This window comes from Typopeltis vanoorti, chromosome 5 (assembly GCF_054136105.1).
Source record: "Typopeltis vanoorti isolate ZY-2024b chromosome 5, IOZ_Tvanoo_1.0, whole genome shotgun sequence".
Lineage (NCBI taxonomy): Eukaryota > Metazoa > Arthropoda > Arachnida > Uropygi > Thelyphonidae > Typopeltis > Typopeltis vanoorti.
The window spans coordinates 163226148-163253743 of NC_143553.1; the positions used below are offsets into that span (position 1 = coordinate 163226148).

The following is a 27596-nucleotide window of genomic DNA, read 5'->3' on the forward strand; positions in this document are numbered from 1 at the left end:
TATGAGAGTTTTTTCACCCAGGGGACTCATTGTTATGAGAGACGAAAAACTCAAGTTTCTGGGTGAAAAAACTCTCTATCTCCATATGAGACCAGCTAATTCACCATTGTTGAAAGAGATCAGATAAGTTCCTCACGTTATGGATAGGAATCGAATCCAGGTCTTTCTGACCAAAGGGCTCAGTATATACTGACTGAGCTACAGAGGCTCTGTATATGCATGCACTCACTCACTGTATATACATCTTTAATATTTCTTTTGACCAATATTATAGTATGCTAACTGGCATTTTCCTGATTAGCACGATATGTTATTATCTTAACCAATGGAGGTTTTATTGGTTAAAATAACTACATAACTTAAAACATACATAATTAGCCTTAGACAGTGAGGCCATATGTTCTTAACAAAGTAACTGTATAGACATGCAGTTTATGAACATAATTTATTTATCTCATAACTTGAACTGGTTTGGATTAATTGTGAACATTCCTTTCCATTTCCATTCTTAAAGCTCCTGTTATACTAACAATACATATAACCTGGGCTCAACAAATATGCTCATCCACTAATAAATTTTGCTAGCTAGCAAGTAGCCAGACTGGAAAAAATATAATATATATTTTTTTAATTTAATCAAAAAAAAAAATCTAACCACAGTACTGCACTATTAATTATTTTGTGGAACTCCTATCGACTTATTGGGTCATATCATTAAAAAAAACAATGTGTGGGAAAATTTTGGGGAAGTAAATTTTTATCATAACAAGTAGGACTTTGCATAATTTGTAGACTATTGCACATAAATTAATTTTATGTTCAATACTTTACAAATTAAGTTTGTTTTCTTAATAGTTATTTTTCTGGCTTTCAGGTATCATGTAAAGGAAGAATCTTCACATGGCAAAATATTTTCTCATCTTACAATCACCTCTACAGGCAGACATGATTCAGCCCTTTATACATGCACAGTGTCAAATAAGTTTGGGTCTGATGAAACGAACATTCAGCTAATAGTCCAAGGTAAGGTGACAGCTATATTTAATGGAAATTTTATAATTATTATTATTATATGGCACCTCCATGGAGTCTGAAGATTCATCGTGGGAGATCCAATCTATCATACCTCTCCTTGAACCCATTAACAGACAGTACACTCACAACTGACTCTGGCAACTCATTCTACTCATTCCCCATTCTCCAAACAAAAAATCTAGTCCTCACACCCTTACTTGACAATACCTTTATTAAACTTCCAGGGATGACTCCTCATTCTGGTCCCTTTAGCCAAGTGCTGAAACATTTCCCCTTCATCTATCCTCTAAAATCCTTTAGGCAACTTAAATGTTTCTATCATATTCCCTCTTTTTCTCTTATCAACCAACTTCTGCAATCCACACACCTTCAATCTATCCTCATAGGGAACATTCCACAGGCCAATCACCATCTTGGTCACTCGCCTCTGAATCCTCTCAACTGTTTCCTCATCCCCAAATGCTTCTATTTGCTTTCACATAAACTGTTACGTAAATAAATTGAGAAAAGTGCTACATCAAGTGATTTTTATTGCCAAAATAAATTCTTTTTGAAACTTAGTGATAGTTAATTCACACTTTTTTGCATTATTATATTATATTCACACTTTTTTGCATTATTATATTATATTCACACTTTTTTGCATTATTATATTTTTTGCATTATTATATTATATAATCAGTGTTTGATTAACTACTGTAAGTGTGGTGTGCTTAATTTTGTAATTTTTAATTTTCAAAGGTTTAACTTTTGTTTAATTGTACAATGCATTTTTTGTTATGATGCAAATGCACAAAACAATGGCAGGCAATTTTAATGTCCATGGTATTGTTCACTGCAGGATGTGGGAAATATATGCACTTTGCAGAATAAGAGATTTATGGAAGGAGAATGAAACTGGAGAATGTGTTTGTCTCACGTGTTCATCAGGAAATGCGACACATGTGAAGAGAGTAAGAAGAATGACAGTGGTGAGTTGAAAGACAAAATGCATGATAATGCAATTAGCAAGATTGGTGTTACAAGTTGTATGAGTGATTGCAAATGATGCAGTGAAATATGAAGAAAATCATCAGATGATAATGGAAAAGATAGCACACTTACGTGAAGTTCTCAACAGTACAAAACATGAAATGAGTGGTTGGAGAAATGTCTGGCAGGTGGTGTGACACAGAAACAAAAGAATGGGCAGATGCAAGAGGAGAAAAAGTTCAGTATGAAAGCATAAGAATAAGGATCAGATTTTGTATTGTGATTCATTGATAAAAGGAGTGCTTAAAGTAGTGGGACAAAATCATGTTTTCCTGGTGCTGAGATTAAAGATGTTAGTGATGCCATAAGGATGCAGAGAGTGAAGTTGAAAGAGATGTTTATTTTGGCTGGTACAAATGATTTAGCAGGTGACGTGTGGTATGTGAGAAGACATGAAAGAGTTGCTAGTGAATGCAAAAAAAGAAGAATGAGAAAGCAAAAGTTATAAGTCTGTTGCCCCAGTATGATAAGAGGTGAGCTGAGATAGAGAACTATAATTGCAAATAAGTCAGTGCATAGTTATGCAGGGGGAATAGTGTGGAGTTTGTGGATGTGTAAACGAGTTTGATAGAAGGAAGGATTTATATAAGGTGGATGGCTTGCATTTGAATGGATTTGGGGTAAGGAGTCTTGAGAAAGTGTGGTTCAGTGAGAGACTGGAAGTGCAGAGTAAGGGAAACTAGAATGTTTAGGGAAGGGATGGAAGTGAGTGGGGGTCCAGGCAACATAGAGGTTAGTAATCATCTGGAGAGAATGCTGATCATCTGGAGAGAATGCTGATCATCTGGAGTATATACAAATATACAAGGACAAACTGAGTTACATTTCACACAGTAAGCTAAAGAAACAATGATTTGATCATCGGTTATTCTACTGGCACGATCTCTAGTGGGAAAAAAACAATACAGATAAAATTACAAATTAATTAATTATTTAGAAACTAGATCAAAGCTAGATAACATGAGAGAAACATTCTTTCTTATAGATAGTTTTCTTATAACAATGGTGTCCTATTTTTAACATTACAATTGTTATATTAGATTTAGGATTCTGGATTATCTATAGTCCTTTTTATAGTTAACTCTTAGCAAGAAAGGTTCCGTGGGTAGAATATGTGCCTTCCCTATGCTTGAGATTTTTAGACCATCATTATTGTTCAGATTGGGATGGTTGATAAGAAGCTCACAGGCTTCCTTAAATTTGCATTCATACCATGTTTTGATATGATGTAAACAACTGGTGCTTTTCCAGTCAATTCTATGTAAAGTGTTTCGGGCATGATCAGAAAGGCCAGCTTCACCATAGTTATTATATTTAATGTGTCGTTTATGTTCCTTTTGTCTGATAGGAATTATGCATCCTGTTTCCCCTATATATGGTAGATTACAGGTGCAATAAATATGATATATTCCAGGGTGGGCCAGCAGAGGAAGTGGGTCTTTGGATGAGTTGAATAAGCTTTTTAATTTTGCAGGAGGTTTAAAGGTGGCTTTGAGGTTGTATTTCTGTAGTGTAGGGAATGGTTATAGTTTTATTATAGTCTGGTTTATCTTTGTTTTTTGTTGAGGTCTTTTAGAGAATTTTGTTAATCGTGTTTTGGCTGTAGCCATTTTTTAGAAACGTATTGCTGATAACTTTAAATTCATCTTTCAGCGCTTGTTCATTGGAGCAGATCTTCAGAGCCCTGTTTTTTAGAGTATTAATGATACCTGGTTTTTGTGTTGGGTGGTAGGAGTTTGTATATATATTGGCCAGTATGTGTCGGTTTCTGGTAAACAGTGAAGGAAAGACTGCCAGAAGGAAGACATGTGACAAGTGTATCTAGAAACGGAAGTGTGTTATGTTTTTCAATCTCAATTGTGAGCTGTATGCGTTTGTGTTGTTTGTTTAGGTGGCGGAAAGTGTCTAGTGTCTCAGCCATGGGGTCAGATCACGAAAACATCGTTAATCCATCTAAGCCAGACTTTGGGTTTTAAAGGAGAGGAATCTAGAGCATGTTGCTCAAAATGTTCCATATAAAATTTAGCCATAGGGGGGATAATGGCGAGCCCATGGCTGTGCCTTCTTTTTGTAGGTAGAAAGCATTTTGCCATACAAAATAACCAGAATGTAATACATGCGCAAAGAGCGCCATGATATCTGGATGGAATTTGTTCTGTAAAAGAAGGATCATAAAGAGGGCAGAGATTAAAACTGACTAATAAATCATGACTAATATGAGACTACCCCAAATTTGGGAAGCTTGTATCCTTAGAACATCAACCTAACAACCAAGACAACCCAATTTAGCCCACTAGGGGCATCTTTAGGACTCTAGGACCAACGCCAGTTGGCTTCTTCAGCCTCATTTGCTCGTTGTTAATGCCTGCATGCACATATCATAATTTTATGTTCCCAGAAGATTCCCAGACATATGTTGAGGTCTCGTCAGTGGGAGCCAGACCCAAAATGTAAATACCCAGGTTGTAATGATGCAGAGATTTTACTTTACCAAACGAATTGCCAAGAAGTGCCACATGATAAAAGGCACCAAGAATTACTGAAATAGAGAGCCAAAAGGCTTCACTTCGGTGATGCAAAATTATTCAAATTTATAATTCAAAAAGGTGGAGTAAGTTCTGATCACTATCCTTAATATTTCCCATAGCGATCAGAGCTTACTCCACCTTTAATACGAATTGCACCTGTCATGAAAAGTTTGCTTATGCTTGGATCTGCCAAAACTTTTATAGTTTCTATATTCGGCACGAAACTCTTGTAGTTTCTCTATTCCGCTTTGAAATAATGTTGGATTCAATATCCACTTAATTTGAATAATTTTGCATTGCCAAAGTGAAGCCTTTTGATTCTCTATTTCAGTAATTCTTGGTGCCTTTTGTGATGTGACACCTCTTGGCAATTCGTATGGTAAAGTATAACCTCTGCATCACTACAACCTGGGTATTTACATTTTGGGTCTGCCTACTCTAGCTCTCACTGACGAGACCTCAACAAAGGTTGAAACCAGTTGGAAGCTTGGGTGGTGAATGGCAATGCTGTAGCCCATTAAATTTTAACTGAGACTCGGCTGTTGCTGTCACCCAGGTCGTGGATGTGTGTGTGTGTGTGTGTGGGTGGGGGGTAATGAATGGCAATGCTGTAGCCCATGAAGTTAACTGAGGCACGGCTGTTGCTGTTACCCCTCAGATGAGATGCAGGGCGAGCCTGTTACTGAGGGGAACAATGCTGAGTTTTTGGAGTTTGACCTGTACTTGAACATTCAACAAAGGTCGAAACCGGTCTGGGTAGTGACCCCCCCCCCCCATAATGTATAACATCATATATGTCCCCTAGGAGATGTGTTTTACATTATTGGAAATAATAATGATAGTGATCAGAGCTTACTCCACCTTTACTACGAGTTGCCCCTGTCATGAAAGGTTTGCTTACACTTGGATCTGCCGAAACTTTTGTAGCTTCTATATTCGGCATGAAACTCGTAGTTTCTCTGTTCGGCTTTGAAATAATGTTGAAAGGAGAGGAGTTTTCAGCATCAGCAACCTACTACTTCACATAAAATTATGTAGTTACTTGGATAAAATGTAAGCAATATTATATTTTCAAGAAGGATAGAGAGAATAGATCAGGAGGAGTGGTATTTTATGGCAGAGAAACTTCAGCCAACAAAACCGGAAGTTAAGGAGGATTTTAGGTCTGAAAGAGATGATTTATTTCAGGCTTACTAGTTCCAAGATAGGACAAAACATATCCTTGGTTGCCGCTGAAGATCATAGAGTCCACAGGAAGATATGGATGCCATATATTACAGATTAACACAGCGCAGGCTAAGCAGTTATGGGGGAATTCACTGGGGACATAGATTAGCAAATTACAATCTTGGTTTAATAACAAGAATTGACCACATATATTTAATAACATAAATTACTTTAGTAACTTTTTAAGTTAACAGAAGTTATTAAATTTTTTTTTTTTTTTAAATAACGAAACCTGTGGTGCGATCATAATTAAAAGAAACGCACGTATTAACCACAGTGAAAATTATTTAATTGTAAATATTTCATCTAAGTATCTTAGGACATCATCAGTGCAGTAGTTTTAAACAATAATAGGAATAACATACAGTTAGGGTGCATGATTTCAATAGAATCTCATTAAACGTGCATAACGTGCTACAGTAGTACAAAAAAAAAAAATAAACAAAAATAAAAAATTATTTAACACAATTTTGTATGACAATTTCCCATACTTTAGGAATAGTAAGAACGTCGTTGTGGTTTAAGTTTGGTCTGTGTAGTAGGGCTTCAGAACTTTCTTTGTATAAACGTTCATGTTTATATAAAGATCTATGTAAAAGTTTAGACTTTTCCCAATGGATCCTATGGTTTGGATTTACAATTAAATAATTTTCACTGTGGTTAATACGTGTGTTTCTTTTAATTAAGAAGTTATTAATAAAAAAAGAAAAAGTTGTAGAAAGAATAAACAAAAAAGAATAATTAAGGATTTTTTTTTCCAGAGGCACCTGCTCCTCCAGTGGATGTAAAAGTGAAAGATTTGGAAAGTCGCACAGTTACAGTGATGTGGAGCCCATCTTTTAGTGGAAACAGCCCTATAACAAAATTTGTTCTGCAGTATAAGGATAGTGCAGGCAAGCCTCTTGTTTGAATAAAAGATTTTCAATGTAATTTAAAAAATAAAAGATATATATTAGGCCCTGTTTAAAGATTAAGAAGTGAATTAACTGTTTTAATAAAGTGATTACATTGGAAATGCTCCACAGGCTTTATTTTAATTTTTTTCTTTTGGTACCATATAGTCCTGCAAGAACAGATATAATTGCAGCCAAGTGATAGGCAGAAAAGTATTTCCCACTCTTACAGTATATATTTTTCTTGCAAAGAGTAATAATAGTATGTGGTACTTTTGGCCCTCAAATGCCCATAATCTACCCAGATTGGATTTTGTAACCATATATATATATATATATATATATATTTCATGGAGAAAGGAAATTGTTTTTGATATAACAATGAAGAAAAATAAGATATAATTTTTTGATGCTGTGTGAACTTGATATTAATAAGACTGCAAACATTTGTGGAATAAGCAAAAATAGGAAGGATATGTAGTTTTTTGCAATAGGAGATGGAGCAAAAAGGGAGGGAAAGTACTGTTGATGTGCCCATTTAAGGTGAAGATCAAAGGAGCAAGTAGTGACACTAGTTTATAAGCAGTTTATTGTGAAGTGGAGGTGGACAGGATGAAATGTTTAGTAGGGTGTTGCGATAGACCTGGTAATGTGAGACAGTGAAAAGGAAATGTATAGGCAAATTGATCCGGGAAAAAAGGGTGATTTCAATTATGGACTAGAATGAAGAGACAGTGTCTGGAACCAAGGAGAATGAATTTTTGATGTACAACTATCTTAGATAATGTGTAACAGAGGATACATGAGGTTTGAGGGTCTTGAATTTGATTATCTCATCAGAGGATTATTGTGAACATGGTGTCAAATCTTCCTCCAGTTAATAAAAGTGATGATAAAGTGATCGCTTGAGTGGAGGCCAGCCATATAATGACTTGTGAGAAAGGGTTATACGTGGAACTACAAGGTGGATGATTAAGACAAACTCAGGAGACTTTAAATTAAAGATACCAAGAAATTATATACTTGGTTTAAGTCATCATCATCATCATCAAATTCCTGCCATGTACCCTCAAGGGGTGTACAGGATATGACAGTACTACATGAAAAAATTACATCATTACTAACTTCCTATCTACAATTTTCCTCTAAATCAGTCTCTTACCTGTCAAAACTTCAACATTATCAGATCTTATATTTCTATCGTCTAAGGCACTTTGTACCGTATCAATCCACCTATATCTTGGTCTTCCTCTGGGTCGTTTTCCTGCCAACCTGGCAGAGAACACTTGTTTTGCTAATCTTTCCTCTCCCATTCTATTTAAGTGACCATACCACCTGAGATTAGCTCTGCTAATGCATTCCTGGATGCTGACAATGTCAAGTTCTTTCCTAATATCCTCATTTTTAATATAATATTGCCATTGATGCCATCTGTTCACGCCTCTAATCTTTCTCAGGACTCCGTATCTGCGGTCTCTAGTCTTTGGTCAAGTGTTTTACTTCTGACCCAGCTCTCAGATCCATAAGTTAAAACTGGTTTGAACACTCTCTTGTATACAGTTCACTTGTATACAGGTTTACTTGTATATCAAGATCACTTTATAATTTAGTGTTCCGACTAATTTCTCTCTTATTCCATATGAATTTATTCAATTGACTTCCCACCATACCAGCTTTGCTGATTTCTTTTGTCTATTTCTATATTTAATTTACCATCTTCCGTAAAAATCGTGCCTAAGTAGCTGAAATGTTTTACTTGTTCCACAGGTTCTCCATTCACAACACAGTTGACATTTTCAATGATTCTGCCTATTTTCATTGTCTTTGTCTTTTTATTGCTGACCTTCATACCGTATCTATTACAACAGCTATTCAATTTAGTCAGAGAATCTTGCAGACTTGTAGCGGATTTATTTAGAAGTATAACATCATCTGCATAAAGCAAAGAGCTGACATTAACATCTCCAATTTTGATATCAGGTTTAATACCACTTTCCTTCATAATGTGATCCGTATAGATAATGAATAACAGAGGGGATAATGTACATCCTTGTCTCACACCAGATTTAACATTAAACCATCTTCCTGTACTTCCTTCAATTCTAACTGCTGACTTACAACTCAAATAAAGACTAAGTATTGCTTGATATAATGCCCCATTGACACCATATAACTGCAGCGTATTGAATAGCTTCTCTCTTGGCACTTTATCATATGCCTTTTCCAAATCAACAAAGCTTAAATATAGATCTTTGTTATATTCCCATGCTTTCTCGACTATTTGTCGTAAAGTGAAGATCTGATCCTGACAGCCTCTGTTTGGCCTGAATCCAGCTTGTTCTTCACCAAGCTTTTCTTCCACAATTCTTCTCAACCGTTTCTCAAGTATACTTGCATAGATCTTGCCAGGAACGCTCAGTAGGGAAATACCTCTGTAATTCTCACATGCAGTTTTATTTCCCTTTTTATATATGGGTACTATGAGAGCTCTACTCCAATCATCGGGAATTCGTCCCTCTGTCCAGGCTTTCTGAACTATGCAGTGCAGCCACTGTAAGACTTTTATACCACCATACTTCAGCATTTCTGGTCGAATATCATCTACTCCTGCTGCCTTTCCACATTTCAAGCTTTTGATGGCTTTTTCTACTTCAAGTATGGATATGTATTCCTGACTGCATGCCTGGTCAGTGTTTTTTATCACTGTGCTGTCATCACTGCTTGTTTCATTTAGCAGTTTTTCAAAGTAATTACTCCATACTTCAAGGATATCTTTTTCTCCTGTTTTCATGTCACCTTTATCATCTCTAACTCCTTTTACAACACTCTTTCCTCCATTCCTAAGTTTCTTCAACAACCTCCAGAATATTTTGCTACCTTCTTGATATTTATTTTCTATATTCTTGCCAAAGTCCTCCCATGACTTTTGTTTAGCTAGTTTTACACACTGTTTAGCTTTCTTACATTTGTCTCTGTATTCTGTAAGAGTAAAAGCTGACTTATTTGCCAGGAACTTTTGATATGCTTTCTTCTTTTCCTTCACTGCCTCTTTAACTTCCTGTGTCCACCAGGGAGTTCTGATTTTTTTATCCTTGCACACAACCTCACTACATGCCTCTCTGGCAGAATCAACCAATGTTTTCTTCAGAGTTTGCCACTGAATCTCCAAGGTTTGATTCCTGTTCTCAAACTCTTTCACTTTTTCATTTTCATTTTCTGCTCAAGACTAAATAGTGATCACTTCCAATTTCAAATCCTCTGTACACTCTGGTGTCCTGCACCAGGGAGAAAACATCACTATCAACAATAACATAGTCAATGAGACTTTTCTTATTCCTAGCCTCTTCTCTCCATGTGAATTTGTGCACATTTTTATGTTGGAACATGGTGTTAGTAATAACCAGTCCATGTCCTGAGCAGAAATCCAACAGATATTTGCCATTATTATTAGCTTTGCTCTTTTCTCCAAATTTTCCCAAAATATTTTTATATGTCTCACAATCATTTCCTACTCTGCTATTTAGATCCCCAACAAGGACCAACTTTTCCTTTTTCATTGTGTCAGTTGCTTTTTCTAAAGCGTCAAAAAATTCCTCCACTTCTACCTTAGTGGAACCTTCTGTGGGACCATAGGCACAAATAAGTCTCATTGTCCAGTTCCCCATTCTCATATTTGCCCACATTACTCTACTTGAGACTGACTGCCATTCAAGAAGATTAGCCTCATATTTTGTGTTGAATATTATGGCTACTCCTTCTTTTCCTTGATTGTCATTGCCTGAATATAACATTTTGTATTTATTGCTCAGAAAGATCTCACCAGTTTTGGTCTTTTTTGTTTCAGTCACGCCTATTATGTCGATCTGGTACTTATCTAATACTTGGTTTAAGTATATAATTTAATATTTAATAATATTTAATCCTTTATCCAAGTGTAAGCAAACAAAATTTGTACCTGAAATACAATCATGACTAGGGCAACTCATGTATAGAGGCTAATGACTTCATATCACTTGCCTTAGTATCCCATAATGCAAAGCACATATCCTTACAGGCATGTATAATGCTATGCATTATAGGAAGGGTCACTACCCAAACCAGTTTCGACCTTTATTGAGGTCTCGTCAGTGGGAGCCAGACCCAGAGATGATACTAAGGTTGAAGTAATGCAGAAGTCATATTTTCATATACAAGTTGCCAAAAGGTCTCACACCTTATTATTAAAATACTCTGAATTAGAGATAGTTGTTGGAAGTTTTTCCACTTAGTTATACTATAAATTAAAGATACTAAGGCAAGTGATGTGAAATCATTAGCCTTTATATACGAGTTGTCCTAGTCCTGATTATATTTCAGGTGCAAACTTTGTTTGGTTACACTTGGATAAAGGATTAAACCAAGTATGTAATTTCTTGGTATCTTTAATTTATAGTGTAACCAAGTGGAAAAAGTTCCAACAACTCTCTCTAATTCAGAGTATTTTAATGATAAGGTGTGACACCTTTTGGCATGCATGTATATGAAAATATGACTTCTGCATTACTTCAACCTTAGTATCGCCTCTCATTCTGGCTCACGAGACCTCAATAAAGGTCGAAACTGATCTAGGTAGTGACACTTCTCATAATGCATAGCATAATGGGATACTAAGGCAAGTGATGTGAATTCATTAGCCTCTATATACGAGTTGCCCTAATCCTGATTATATTTCAGGCACAAACTTTGTTTGCTTACACTTAGATAAAGGATTAAACCAAGTATATAATTTCTTGCTGTCTTTAATTTATAGTATAACCAAGTGGAAAAACTTGCAACAAACTCAGGAGACGGCTTTCAGCTTCAGCATGGAATGAGGAATTGTATGGGAAGGAAACCGACACTGTTTGGTTAATACTCAGGAACTATCTGGCAGAGACAGTGACTGAGTGCATTCCAAAGGTCAGGAGATTAAATAAGTTGGGTATAAAATGAATGACTGAAGAGGTGAAGCATGCAATCTGGAAGAAAAAGGCATTGTGGATGCAGCATAAGGTGAGTGGCAATAATCAGTTACACGACGAGTACAAAGAGCATGAAAAGAGGTTGATTCACTTGGTAAGGGTAGGAAAAGTGCAGTATGAGCAGCAGTTAGCAAATGAGGTTTAAAGAAATCTCCTATGGAGTTTTTTTTTTCGATATGTGGCCATTAAAAGGAAGAATGATTATGGGAGAAAACAAATACTCAGTAGGGTATAGTAGAAGTGTTAAATGAGCAGTTCATTCAAGTATTCCATCCCTGTGAATGTAACATAATGACATAATGCAGAACTTGGAGCAGTGTGAAGGGAGAACTGGAACCAATGATGGTGAGTGAGCAGGTGTATGATGAATTGCGTAAACTTGGTGCTAATAAGGCCATAGGTCGTATATCACCATGATACCTGATGTATATCACCATGTGTCTTGAGGGAATGTTCCAGAAGATAAGATAACAACAGGTTTAACTTACCTTTTAATGAGTCTTAGTTTGGCCCAACTTCCATAAGAGTGAAAAGATAGCGAAATTGTTCCACTTCATATAAGGATGATAAGACTAATACAACTTTGAATTATAGAACAATCTGTTTATCTAGAGTTGTGATCAAGGTGTTAGAGAGCCTAGTGAGGCTCAGGATTTAGAACTTGGTTGACAGCAGCAGAATTCTCTTTGATGGACAGCATGGGTTTGCTAAAGGAAGACTGGGTTTTAGTAATCTGCTTAACTATTATAACAAGGCGACAAATTCACTGGACAGAGGGGATGATTATACAGTAGTATATTTAGATTTTGCAAAGGCTTTCGATAGATTGCCACATGAACATGATAGACTAGTAATTAAATTTTAACAGATTGGGTTGGATAGTAGATTAGTGTGTTGGATTGGTTAGCTCTCTGATAGGTATTAGCAGGTTGTGTATGGGAGAGTGATATCCCCCAAAGAGGAAAATCACTTGTAGTGTGCTCCCAAGGTCTATTTTAGGGCCACTGTTGTTTAATTTGCATGTAAATGACATTGGAAAGGGCTTGACTGGTGAGTGATGTACAGTTGTTTGCTGATGATACAAAGTTGGGGAGAGCTGAGGAGTAGAATGGAAGTTGTAGCCTTGCAAGAGGACTTGAATAGAATGGATCAATGGGCAAGCGTGTGTGTTTGTGTGTGTGTAGGGATGTTTGTTCAATGTAGCAATAGTTTAAGGTTTTAAAATTTGGGAAACAAAGATGGGATGCAGAGTATATGATTGGTGGGGATATCTTAGAAGAGGTGGAGATGATGAAAGATGTCGGAGTGATGGTGGAGAGGGACACGAAATTGCAAAAACAGCACAGTGGACTATGGCCATGATGTAGAGAACAGTAACATGTAGGATGTTAAGATTTCATTATACAAGGCTTTGGTCAGACCACATATGGATTACTGTGCACAGATTTGGTCACCTAGTTTTTATAAGAATGGTGAATTGTTGGAGAGGGTTCAGGGATGATTTACTAGTGGTTTTGGGTCTCTGGAATGTAGCGTATGAGGACAGATTGAGACAATACAAATTGCTGAGACTCAAATTATATAACTTGGTCAAAGGAATTCAGCTGAACACTCCTTTAGCATCCATGCTGATATCCTATCAGTTGTTCATATTGCCAAATTCTTATTCAGTTTGTGCCACAGCTCTAGTACTTCATCCTCATTCATGTTTTCTCATACAGTGAAGAGGTAGCAGCGATTTCTGTGTTGCATATACCAGGTTGGTAATGTTTAGCAAATGTTGTCAATCTGGTTTTTTTCATTAGTTGAACACTTCTGCATCAGTTCACCTGCATACCATCTACATTCAATAGAGTTATTCTTTCAAATTCATTCTTTCTTTTACTTACAGCAAAACAATAGATTCTTTTAGGTCATCTTCAATTTGCAGAGCCAGTTTCTTTTCATACTCAGATTTAGCTTTCTATTTCTAGAAGAGTCACAGCTGTTGTACAGCTGTGACTTTTCTAGCCTGCTGCTTATAATTATCATAACTGACATCATCCTTATTCACATGGTATTCCTTCCACACCATCTTTTTCTTACAAGTGTCTTGCTTAATTAGATTACACACCATTTCACTCCTACTCTATTTATTCTTTGAACTCTAGGGACATATTCTGATATCACATCATTTAGATATTTTTCAAACACTTTCCAAGTATTATCAATATCCTTCCAATCCAACAACTGATACCATGGTACAGAACTCAGTATACTCCTCGAGTGTTCATAATTTCCTGCTTTGTAGTTTAGCGTGTAACATTTTCTGAATAGAACATTCATAAACTTCCCAAGTGAGTACCAGTTGATCTCTGTCACCAAGCAGAGGCAGAATAGTCACATCTTTAACTGAAACCCCCCACTCTAACATTATAATCAAATCTAACATTCTTTGACCTTGAGTTCCTTCTGTTACATACTGCTTGAGGAAGTTGTCTCGCAGCAGCTCAATAAATTCAGTTTCATTCTTTTTGTGAGATTTTACTGATACCTAATTACTATTTGGATAATTAAGTTCTCCAATTATGATTACTCTTTTAATCATTTAAGTCGCTCCCATCATTTCTATTTGGTGATGCATTACTTCATCACTAGCAACTGATTGACTAGGTGTGTAACAAAACCCCAGTATGTATTTGATATTGTTAGATTCCACCTCACACCAGATGGCTTCAAACTCACTATTACGAGTACCACAATCATAGGTTTCAACTAACTGGATTCAAGTCATCTGATATCATTATCAGCATGCCCCATCCTGTCTTTCCTTCCTAAAAATGCTGTACCCTCTGCACTCAAATATCATTTAGTATGTTTGCTTCTGATAGCCAGGTCTCGCTATTGCCTACAATATTAGGTCCCAATATATTAACCAAGGCAAAAAACCCTACTCTTTTGTCTCCCATGCTCCTAGCATCTCTATTCTTATCTATTTCCTTACTTATGCAAATATCTTTACACATGCTTGATAGATCTCAACTGGGCGAACATATAATCTTTCTCTGTTCATAATCATTTTCATAATAATAACCATTTTCATCATTAACACAGTTACCTAACATTGCCACTCTTACACACAAATTTTCATCATTCCTTCCATAAGAATTCAGTTTCCCTGACTCTGTGTTATATCAATGACATATCAATGAATAATGTTATATCAATGACATATCTCATATCAATGAATAATTTTTCAAGTCTCCTGATGCTAAATATGTTCATTAGATAATTCATTAGAATGGGGAACTGGACAATGAGACTTATTTGTGCCTATGGTCCCACAGAAGGTTCTACAAAGGTAGAAGTGGAGGAATTTTTTGACGCTTTAGAAAAAGCAACTGACACAATGAAAAATGAAAAGTTGGTCCTTGTTGGGTATCTAAATAGCAGAGTAGGAAATGATTGCGAGACATACAAAAATATTTTGAGAAAATTTGGAGAAAAGAGCAAAGCTAATAATAATGGCAAATATCTGTTGGATTTCTGCTCAGGACATGGACTGGTTATTACTAACACCATGTTCCAACATAAAAATGTGCACAAATTCACATGGAGAGAAGAGGCTAGGAATAAGAAAAGTCTCATTGACTATGTTATTGTTGATAGTGATGTTTTCTCTCTGGTGCAGGACACCAGAGTGTACAGAGGATTTGAAATTGGAAGTGATCACTATTTAGTCTTGAGCAGGATAAAATTGAATTTCATATTGAAAAGAATAACATGTAAGAAAGTTTTAAAGCGAATAAAAGTTGAGCAGCTCTCAGATGTGAACTGTAGACTAAAATACAGAAAGATTATTGAAAAGAAAATGAAAGAGTTTGAGAACAGGAATCAAACCTTGGAGATTCAGTGGCAAACTCTGAAGAAAACATTGATTGATTCTGCCAGAGAGGCATGTGGTGAGGTTGTGTGCAAGGATAAAAAAATCAGAACTCCCTGGTGGACACAGGAAGTTAAAGAGGCAGTGAAGGAAAAGAAGAAAGCATATCAAAAGTTCCTGGCAAATAAGTCAGCTTTTACTCTTACAGAATACAGAGACAAATGTAAGAAAGCTAAACAGTGTGTAAAACTAGCTAAGCAAAAGTCATGGGAGGACTTTGGCAAGAATATAGAAAATAAATATCAAGAAGGTGGCAAAATATTCTGGAGGTTGTTGAAGAAGCTTAAGAATGGAGGAAAGAGTGCTGCAAAAGGAATTAGAGATGATAAAGGTGACATGAAAACGGAAGAAAAAGATATTCTTGAAGTATGGAGTAATTACTTTGAAAAACTGCTAAATGAAACAAGCAGTGATGACAGCACAGTGGTAAAAAAATGCTGACCAGGCATGCAGTCAGGAATACATATCCATACTTGAAGTAGAAAAAGCCATCAAAGGCTTGAAATGTGGAAAGGCAGCTGGAGTAGATGATATTCGACCAGAAATGCTGAAGTATGGTGGTATAAAAGTCTTACAGTGGCTGCACTGCATAATTCAGAAAGCCTGGACATAGGGACGAATTCCCGATGATTGGAGTAGAGCTCACATAGTACCCATATATAAAAAGGGAATAAAACTGCATGTGAGAATTACAGAGGTATTTCCCTACTGAGTGTTCCTGGCAAGATCTATGCAAGTATACTTGAGAAACGGTTGAGAAGAATTGTGGAAGAAAAGCTTGGTGAAGAACAAGCTGGATTCAGGCCAAATAGAGGCTGTCAAGATCAGATCTTCACTTTACGACAAATAGTTGAGAAAGCATGGGAATATAACAAAGATCTGTATTTAAGTTTTGTCGATTTGGAAAAGGCATATGACAAGGTGCCAAGAGAGAAGCTATTCAATATGCTGCAGTTATATGGTGTCAATGGGGCATTATATCAAGCAATACTTAGTCTTTATTTGAGTTGTAAGTCAGCAGTTAGAATTGAAGGAAGTACAGGAAGATGGTTTAATGTTAAATCTGGTGTGAGACAAGGATGTACATTATCCCCTCTGTTATTCATTATCTACAGGGTGTTCGGGATAAATTTGACATATTTATAATTAATTATATTTTTCCGTAAGTTACATGTATTAACACACACTTCTCTTCATTTAAAAGTTTGGACCCTTCTTCATTCATATACAAGATGTCAGAAAGGATGGATAGCTGGAACCCACCTGAATCATGGAAGAGAATAACTTGTATCATGATGATTCGTGCCCGCCATCAAAATAAGGATATTACGACTGCTGCCCAATGCTCCCTGAATACAGTAAAAACAATCAGGCATGAACTAGAGACTTGCAATGGTGACTACGAGGATGTAGCAAGAAGAAAGATCCCTAGCAGACGATCTGATTGCGTTCGTACAGCAGAATTCCTCGCAAATCTGCAGGAACAGGTGTTGAAGAACCCTGGCATTGGAATTCGGGCTTTGTTCGTGGAGTTGCTAACTGTAGTCAAGCCCTGGATAACAAGGGTAGCCAATGGTAGGCCGTATGTATGGCAGCAGGATTCGGCCCCTTGCCACACCTCTGGGAAAAGTCAAAAATGGTTGTCTGAAAATTTCTACGACTTCACCAGTCCAAATGTTTGGCCTCCAAACTCCCCAGACCTTAACCCCATGGATTATTTTGTATGGGGCGCAGTTGAAAAAGACACCAATCGCACTTCCAGTAATACAAAAGCCCAGTTAATGGATAAAATTAAAACAGCTTTTGCGGCCCTTCCCAGGGAGACTGTAGCATCAGCTTGTTCGAGGTTCCGAAGCAGAATTGAAGCTGTGATCGATGCTAATGGTGGTTATTTTGAGTAAATCTTGTTGATAGTATTGTAATTAACTCTGCCTGTAATGTTTTTTTGTCAATTCATTAAATTTAATAGATACAAAGAAGATTTTCTTTTTCCTTACGAAACTGTCAAATTTATCCCGAACACCCTGTATATGGATCACATTATGAAGGAATGTGGTATTAAACCTGATATCAAAATTGGAGATGTTAATGTCAGCTCTTTGCTTTATGCAGATGATGTTATACTTCTAAATAAATCCGCTACAAGTCTGCAAGATTCTCTGACTAAATTGAATAGCTGTTGTAATAGATGTGGTATGAAGGTCAGCAATAAAAAGACAAAGACAATGAAAATAGGCAAAATCATTGAAAATGTCAACTGTGTTGTGAATGGAGAACCTGTGGAACAGGTAAAACATTTCAACTACTTAGGCACGATTTTTAATGAAGATGGTAAATTAAATATAGAAATAGACAATAGAATCAGCAAAGCTGGTATGGTGGGAAGTCAATTGAATAAATTCATATGGAGTAAGAAAGAAATTAGTCGGAACACTAAATTAGCTGTATACAAGACAGTGTTCAAACCAGTTTTAACTTATGAATCTGAGAGCTGGGTCAGAAGTAAAACACTTGACCAAAGACTAGAGACCGCAGATATGCAAGTCCTGAGAAAGATTATAGGCGTGAACAGATGGTATCAATGGCAATATCATATTAAAAACGAGGATATTAGGAAAGAACTTGACATTGTCAGCATCCAGGAATGCATTTGCAGTGCCAATCTCAGGCGGTATGGTCACTTAAATAGAATGGGAGAGTTAAGATTAGCAAAACAAGTGTTCTCTGCCAGGTTGGCAGGAAAACGACCCAGAGGAAGACCAAGATATAGGTGGATTGATACGGTACAAAGTGCCTTAGACGATCGAAATATAAGATCTGATAATGTTGGAGTCTTGACAAGTAACAGACTGATTTGTAGGAAAATTGTAGATAGGAAGTTAGTAATGATGTAATTTTTTCATGTAGTACCGTCATATCCTGTACACCCCTTGAGGGTACATGGCAGGAATTTGATGATGATGATGATGATATAATTCAATGAATCATTTAATGAACACACTTCATTAGTGTATATCATAGTGGCATGAATGATGCTTTGCAACATTATTATCATTATTATTATTAATCCGGGCAACTCCAAGGAGTCTACAGACTCATTGAGGGTGGCCCTAACATCATGTCAAGAACAACTATTCGACATTTACACAGTATCTATCATACCTAGCCTTCAACTCATTCACGGTCGTAGCACACACAACAGACTCTGACAGCTTATTCCACTCATTCACCACTCTCCTAGTAAAAAACCTAGCTCTAACACCCTTGCTAACCACATTCTTGCCCAGCTTCCATGTATGGCCCCTAGTCCTCCCACCACCAGTCCTATTCTCAACAATATCTTCTGGATTAATCTTATAGAAACCCTTCAGTAATTTGAATGTCTCAATCATATCACCCCTTTTCTGCCTATCGACCAATTTTTGCAACCCACAAATCTGCAACCTGTACTCATAAGGTTCATTCCACAGACCTGCTATCATCTTGGTCACTCGTCTCTGGATCCCCTCCACCTACTCCTCATCAAGAAGAAACCCTGGAGCCCATATCTGGATACAGTAGTCTAGATGGGGCCTTATCACGGCTCGATACAAAGGAACAATAACATGTTTGTCTCTGCTTGTTAAAGTATTTTTCAGTAGCCAAGTGATTTGATGAGCTGATTTAGCCACTTTTGCAATGTGCCCCCTAAACTTCAATTCCCTATCCACCAGCACTCCCAAATCCCTGACCTCATCAATCTCCTGTAGTACAGTTCCACCAATGTGATATACTGCTGCTATTCTTTTCACCCCAAAATGCATACCTTACACTTTGCCAATTAAATTGACATCCATTTTCCCTAGCCCAGTCCTCCAAACTATCCAAATCATTTTGTAAAATTTTGACATCCTGTGCACTCACAATTGCTCTACCCAACTTTGCATCATCAGCAAACAAGTGAACACTTCACCAGATCCGTTCCTATATCATTGATGAACAAATTGAAAAGTAGTGGTCCAAGAACAGAGCCCTGTGGCACACCACTTGTCACAAGCCATCTTTTAGACTCCACTCCTGAATAAACCACTCTCTGGTATCTCTCCATCAACCACCCTCCTATCCATCTCACCAACCCTATATCCATACCCATCTGCTCCAGTTTACTGATTAGAGTTCCATGTGGTATCCTGTCAAAGGCCTTTGCTAGGTCCAGTAGAATCACTGTAAACCCATTACCCTTATCCAGTTCAGCCGTCACTGTGTTATAAAACGTGAGCAAGTTACTAAGGCATGATCTACCCTTCACAAACCCATGTTGTCCCCCATACAATATCCCATTTTCTTCTATCCAATCCTGTATTCTTTTCTTGACTAATTTCTCCAAGATCTTGACAACAATTTCTGATATGCTAATCGGTCGGTAATTTACGACAGCAGTCTTGGAACCTCCTTTATGCAGTGGAACTATTTTCCCCTCTTTCCACCCCATCAAGACTAACCCAGATCCGAGACTCAAATTAAACCAAATTGTCAAGGATACTGACAATTCTTTAGCTGCTTTACGTACGACACGAGCTGGTATATCATCCAATCCCACAGATGTATTGACATTGAAGTTATGGAATAGACTACTCACCTCCACTTCATTCACCACAATTCCCGTATAATCTATTGGTTCATTCATTTTTGCAATGTCACCATCTGGATGATATATTCTTGCAAAGTGCTCACTCAGTAACTGAACTATATCAACTGATTCAGTTACCTCCTTACCATCGGCATTTTTTAAAATCATTCTGCCATATACATTTTTTCTTTTACTTGCAACATATCGAAAAAACTGTTTACGATTCTCTTTAGCCTACATGGCCAATGTTCTTTCGTAATCCTTTTTTGCCTTTCTTACCACACTCATTACCCTTCTGGCCCGCGCTTTATACCATTCATGTGTCTGCCAGTCACCTTTCTCCTTAAATTCCCACCATAGTTGTTTCTTTTTTTGCAGCGCAAGCTTAATGGTGTTATTCTTCCATTTAACCCCTACTTGATTTATTATTCGGACTCTAGGTATACAGTCAGCCATTGCTTCATGCAAACACTTCTTAACTGCCTCCCATGCATTATCAACTTCTAGCCCTTGCAGTTGTACATGCCATGGCACTGAACTAATCAAACTCCTAAGCTTGTCATACTTCCAGCCCGATAATTCTATATGTACACTGTCTTAATTGTAAATTCCACACCTTTAGCTACATCCCAAATCAAGACCCTATGATCACTCTCACCAATTGGTGGCAATGTGGTCATATTTGTTACAGCCAAATTCTCAGATGCAATTACTAGATCAAGCACTCTCTCACCCCTAGTATTTTCCATTACATGCTGTCGCAGATAGTTATCCCTTAATAACCACAAAATATCCAATTCCTTCCTCCCGTGGGTCCTCTCCTCACTCCAATCAATGCGACCATAGTTGAAATCTCCCATAATAATTACCTCCTTCCACTCATTTCTTCTATTTGCTTGTGCATACTATCTCCACCATCTTTTCCATCACCTGGTCTATAGCAGCACCCAATAGTATATTTTGTTCTGCTAGCCACAATCTCACACCAAATGTCCTCAAATGTGCTCTTTTCTCTATCCTGCATTTCAACTTCTATTCTCCTTGGCTGCAGCTCATCATTTATCATCAGCAATACTCCTCTCCCCATTTTATTCTCCCTGTCATTCCTGAACACACTATACCCATCACATTCAATCCCTCTAGCTATATCATCTACAGTCAGCTATGTTTCACTAATTCCAATAACCTGTGGTCTGGAAGTGCCAACCATGGCGAAAAATTCTTCCTTCTTATTCCTAACACTCCTAGCATTAGTGTACATGAATTTCAGATCCCCATTAGCCCCATCCCTACCTTGATGCCTTATACTAACTATCCCATTCTGATTTGTTGTCCATCTTATTTGCTCGGGCATATTATACTCATTCATACACTCAACTGCCTTCCTAAGGTCTGCATATCTACTTCCCCCCCCCCTTAATAAATCTAGTTTCCCTGATTCTGCACATCCACTTCATTCAACAACACTTTTTCAAGTCTCCTTACACCGAATCCATTCAAATGCAAGCCATCCATCTTATATAGATCCTTTCGCCCATCGAACTCGCTCCACACATCCACAAATTCCACACCACTTATCATACATAACCCATGCATAAAGTCATTTGCAATTATGGCCCTCCTTTTAAACACTTCACTGTCATACTACAGCAAAAGACTAATCATCCTAATTCTATTACTCTTTTCTTTTGCTACCTCAAACAATTCATTCAGGTCCTCTATCATTTCCATTTTATCTCCTTTCAAATCATTCGTACCTGCCACAACAATCATTTCTTTCACCCTTTCCTTTTGCTCTCTAATAGGAATCAGTTACGTCCTTGATGGTCGCACCAGGTTGGTACGATTTTGTCAAATCCTCTACTAACACACCTCATACTAACGAATCTCCATACAGCACTCTCTCCTTCATTTTGTTTAAGTTCACACCCATACTGTTATTTTTCCTATGATACTTTTTATTATTGGCTGGTACACTCAGTAGACTTTTGTTCATATGCTCTGGCTGCCGCTTTGCTCTTTGTATCGCTCCCCTCAACAACGCGATCTCACTCATAGCATCTATCTCATCTTTTTTATTTTCTGTTAAACCATTAATTTGCTCTGTATTAATACCATCATTCATACTTTCTACATTCACGCCCTCACAGTTCTCTGGTACAACCTCGCCATTTCTTGTCATATCACTATTTTCTTCATTCTGAAGTGTGACAAAAATATCACACTCATGTAGAAAGGAAGCAAGGATTAGAAGAATTAAAGGTTTCAGAATCAGAGGTGTATCAAGTGTTGCTTGGGTTAGATGTTATAAAAGCTGTGGGAATGGATGGCATATTGCTACCTATCTTTAAAGAATGTGCAAAACATTCTTTAGCTGTACCCTTGGCCTAGATATTTAATGAAAGTCTTGCAGTGGGAATGGTTCCTAATGAGTGGAAAGAAAGCAAAATAATGCTCTCCACAAGCATGGTTCTAGGATAGAAGTTTCTAATTAATGGCAGATATACAGACTGGTCATGGGTTGTGAAGGGCAAGTCTTGCTTCAGCAATTTGCTTACTTTTATGACAAGGTGACGAATGTGTTGGATAAGGAAGATCATATACATTGACTTTATTAGACATTGCAATGTCATTTGATAGATTACTACATGACACATTGGTGTATAATAGGCTGTAGAAGAAGGAATTAGATAACAGATTGGTTAGGTGGATTGACGATTGGCTTTCTGAAAGATATCAGCAAGCTGTGTATGATTTAGTAGTGTCTCACAAAAGGAAGGTGACCTGTGGTGTACTTCAGGGTTCTGTTTATCTTATTTGTTAATGATATTTAATGTGGATTGACTGGGAGCTTCAAATGTTAGCTAATGATGCAGTTAGGTAGAATTACCAGGAGTATTGCTGATGTTTATTCTCTACTGGAAGATTTGAATAGCCTTTTAGCTTGGACAGAGGAATGAGATTGAAATTTTAATATTTATAAATGCAAGGTGTTATACATTTTGAGGGTACAAAAATATAAGACTACATACTGTATTTTTGGAGCTGCATTTCAGGAAGTGGGTGAGATTTGGAGTGATGGCAGACAGTGGACAAAGTTCCAAGAGTACATTGCAAGGATATCAAAGACTGCACATTATGTTGCTGCTATGAAAAGAAGTACATTAACATGCAGAGATAATGAGATGGTTTTGCCTATATGTAAGGCATTAGATTATTGTGCTCAGATTTGGTTGCCTGGATTTTATTGTGATGTGAAAACACTGGAGAGGGTCCAAAGACAAATGAACAAAGTGATATCAGGGTTCTGGAATGTTAGTTATGAAGAGTGTGAGGGAATGTTAGAGGGAATGAGGGAAAATTACAGAGTTTGGTGGATAGGTGGAAAACAGGAGATATAATAGAGACCTTTTAGTTAAGGGATTGTACCAGATTAACACAGAATTATAAAAAGAGCAGATGTTATGATGGGAAGAATGAGAGGCCATCCCTGGAAGTTTTATTACAGTGTGTTAAAGAAGGGTGTTGCCGAAGTGCATTGTGAATGCAGGGAGTGCTCATAACTTAAGTTCATTATGATAGACATGCTGCTGGTTCAGTGAACCAACCATGATGAGTCTGTTGACTCCATGGAGGTTGCTGAAATAATAATAATAAAATGAATAAATTTGTAGTATGGACAAAGAATAATGATTCTCAGTTTAATGTGGCAAAGTGTAAAGTGATACATTTTGTCATGCAAAGATGACATACCATGTATTACATTGATGGTTCTGGATTGCAGGAAATTGATGAGGCTAAAGATTTGGAGAATGATAGTGGACAGAGAGTTTTAGCAAAATAGCTCAAAAGATTGCTTTGATGTTGAAGAACACATTGACAAGTAGAGATATTATTATCCCTCTTTATAAGGCTGTGGAATCGTCTAGTTTATGCACAGTAGTGAAGATGTGACCAGCTATATAGTCACTTCTTGAGTACTATGTACAGATTTGGTCAATAAATAAAAATTAATTATTTTCTTATTATTCTTGTTTGAGAATTAATGCTGTTAAATAAATTGACATGAATTGTCAGCACAAACCTTTCTACTCATTTATACTTCATTTGGTCCAGTGTTTCCTGGATATGAGAAAGTGATGAAGAGAATTCACAGATGAGTGAATAAGATAGTAACAGGTCTGCAGAATGCACCCTATGAGGATAGACTGAAAATGTGTGAGTTGCAAAATTTAGTTAGCAGAAGAGAGGACACGATGGAAACTTATAACTTACTGAAGGAGTTCTATCAAAATAAATTTTTCAATACATAATGAATCAGAAGATAACCAGGAGTCACTTTATAAGGACTAGATTTTCTGCTTGTTGAATGGTGAATGACTAAAATACGTTGCCAGAAGGTAGTTTTAATCATTTTGACAGGGTATAAGTTGTTGGAGAAGCTTGTGAGAACTAGGATCCAGAGTTGGGTTGATAACAATGGTATTATCTTTGATGGACAGCATGGATTTACTAAAGGGAGGTCATGTTTTAGTAATCTACTTACTTATTACAATAAGGTGACGGCTTCCTTGGACAGAGGAGAGGGATGCACAGTAGTATATTTTGTTTCTGCAAAGGCTTTTGATAGATTATTGCATAATAAGTTGATAGTCAAACTAGAGCAGATGGGGTTGGATATTAGATTACTGAATTGGATCAGAGACCGGCTATCTGATAGGTAACAGCAAGTTGTGTATGGGGGAGCAATATCCCGGAAAAGGAAAGCCACTAGTGGCCCTAAAACAGACCCTCAGGGGTCTGTTTTAGGGCCATTACTGTTTAACTTGTGTGTTAATGATGTTAGTGCAGTTTGGAAGGGGATATTCAGTTATTTGCAGATGATGCAAATTAGAGACAAACAATGAAGAGTGAAGATGTTGTGACCTTACAAGAAGACTTGAATAAATTGAGTGATTGGGCACGGGATTGGGGATGCGAGTTCAATGTTGCAAAATGTAAGGTTTTAAAATTTGGGAAACAAAGATGGGATGTAAAATTTATGCTTGGTGGGGATATATTGTCTGAGGCAGAGGAAATAAGAGATCTTGGGGTGATACTGGATAAGGATATGAAATTTAGGGAACACATTGCCAAAATTGTGAAGACAACACAAAGACTTCTGGGAATGATGCAGAGGACATTGACTTGTAGAAGTAGGGAGATTCTTGTTCCATTCTATAAGGCTTTGATTAGGCCACACATAGATTGCTGTGCACTGTCGAATATGAGGAAAGATTGAGAAGATGTAATTTACAGAGTCTAGTGGATAGGAAGAAGAGGGGAGATGATAGAGACCTACAAGTTAGTAAGGGGGTTGTTATAGGATCAGTGTTGGAGAGGTTCTACAGAAAACAGTGGGAGATCAGGAGAAAACCAGAGGTCATCCCTGTACAAAGAGGGTGTGAGCAGGGGAGTGAGAAGGAGGTTTTTTTTTTCATGCAGAGTTGTGAATGATTGGAATGCCTTGCCTAAGAGTGCGGTGTCTGCAGAAAATTTAAGTGTGTTTAAGGCACTGTATGGTGAACTGTGTGTGTATGATAAATGGATCCTAGATGAGTCTTTGACTCTGTGGGGTCTTGGAGTAATAATAATAATAAGTTTAACACATTCATGTCAGGGTGATCAGAACTCATCAAAAATGTTGAAAAGAAAAGAAACACATATATCAGGACTAGCCATCCATTTAATAAATAAAAATCATCAAGTATAAGTCAACAAATAGAAATGTTCTAAACTGACTCCAAAAGTTTTTTTTTTTTTTTCCAAGGAAATTCAAAGACGCTTCCTAAATGTTGGTGTACTCCCATCCAGTTTAACAAAAAACCAGGAATTATCTTACATCGAGTCTGGTCCTCATTCATCAAAACTCTTGAATACACAGATCTTGAAATGATACACTACTGTATACCTTTTGACATAATGGTACCTGTTGTGTATGATTTGACCATGCCCTTGTATGTAATAAATGTTTTGTTTGTTTGTTTTTTTCATCCTAATTATTATAAATATCCTGAAGTAGTATGCTACAAAGTAAGTGAAACTGTGATAGCAGAGGAGTAACCCTTATATCCAGTCAGCCAAAATGTAGTTTTCATACTGTAAATCACCTGAATTTTATCCTAATAGTAAGAGGTCTTAGAAATACATTTCAGATGCACATTTTGATAATTATAATATCTTTGCATAATAATTCTCATATTTCTTGATACATGATAGTCGTAATATGACATTCAGATCTGTTTCCATTAGCTAGCTGGGAAGAAGACCTTTCTCAGTTAGTAATACCCAGTACTGAAACCTCAGCAACTGCAAGAAGCCTCCTTCCTGTATCATCATATACTTTTCGTGTTGTAGCCCAGAATGCTCTAGGAAAAAGTGAACCGAGTGATACTGTTAGTGCAACAACAAAAGAGGAAGGTAAAAGGTGCATTCTTTTTCCTCACAGATAATTGTTATAATATTAATAAACATTTCTTTATATTTAAATTAAGGCTGTTTTTTTCTTCATATTTATAATTAAATTGCTTTGATTTTTTTCATTAAATTTTTTTATTCTGCTCTTTATTTCTAAGAGCTTCGAATATACTATTGCATTTCATTGTTATTGGTAGCAGTAATAATTTATTACCTTAAATAATATAATAATATATTTTTATAGAAATAAAGTATGATATCTGATCAGTGGTGTTATGAAAGCTAAGTACAGAACTATGGAAATCTTGCTAAAGTTGCTATACTTTGAAAATATAATCTGTTGTAAAATTGATTCCATAAGAAATAGTTTTGTAAGTGATTGAAAATTATTTAAAATATTACATTAGCATAATTACAGCATGAGAAATTAGTATTTTTCAAAGTGTTATTTAATTTTTTATTTTGCCACAATGCCATATCCTACAATGATAGGTTTACAGTTTTTATAGGTGGGATCCACAAAAGTTTATAAAAGTTTTGTAAGTTAAATCTATTGTACATCTAATACCATGGATGGGCTAGGGTTAGATAATCCAGTTTCCCTGTGCTAGAGTAAAAACATGGCATGTTTTTGCACTTCAGGCCTCCAATAAACGGGACAGTGGTCTAGCACTGTGTAACAAAAATTATCTACCATCTAAAATTGATTAAGTGATTTGTGTTTGTGTGAGTTAAAATTCTAATAATAATATTAGAATTTTTCTAATAATAATAATTCTAATAATAATATTAGAATTATGCCAGCTAAAGATAGTGCAAGGGAAATAGTGAAGGTTACTTTGAGTCTCTGTGAAGCTACTAATAGGCAGGGCAAGACAAGGTATTTGTTTCCTG

At 36.7% G+C, this 27596-nt stretch overlaps 1 protein-coding gene across 1 annotated transcript in view; it reads left to right on the forward strand.

Annotated features, from left to right (window-relative positions):
• LOC150107016 (cell adhesion molecule Dscam1-like) overlaps positions 1 to 27596 on the forward strand; it is a 754963-nt gene that overhangs the window by 405719 nt on the left and 321648 nt on the right. Inside the window, exons 15-18 of the mRNA XM_090393540.1 lie at positions 875 to 1023; positions 6584 to 6709; positions 14053 to 14061; positions 26538 to 26705. Coding sequence (XP_090249666.1) covers positions 875 to 1023; positions 6584 to 6709; positions 14053 to 14061; positions 26538 to 26705 — 452 coding nt within the window. The remainder of the gene's footprint in view (positions 1 to 874; positions 1024 to 6583; positions 6710 to 14052; positions 14062 to 26537; positions 26706 to 27596) is intronic.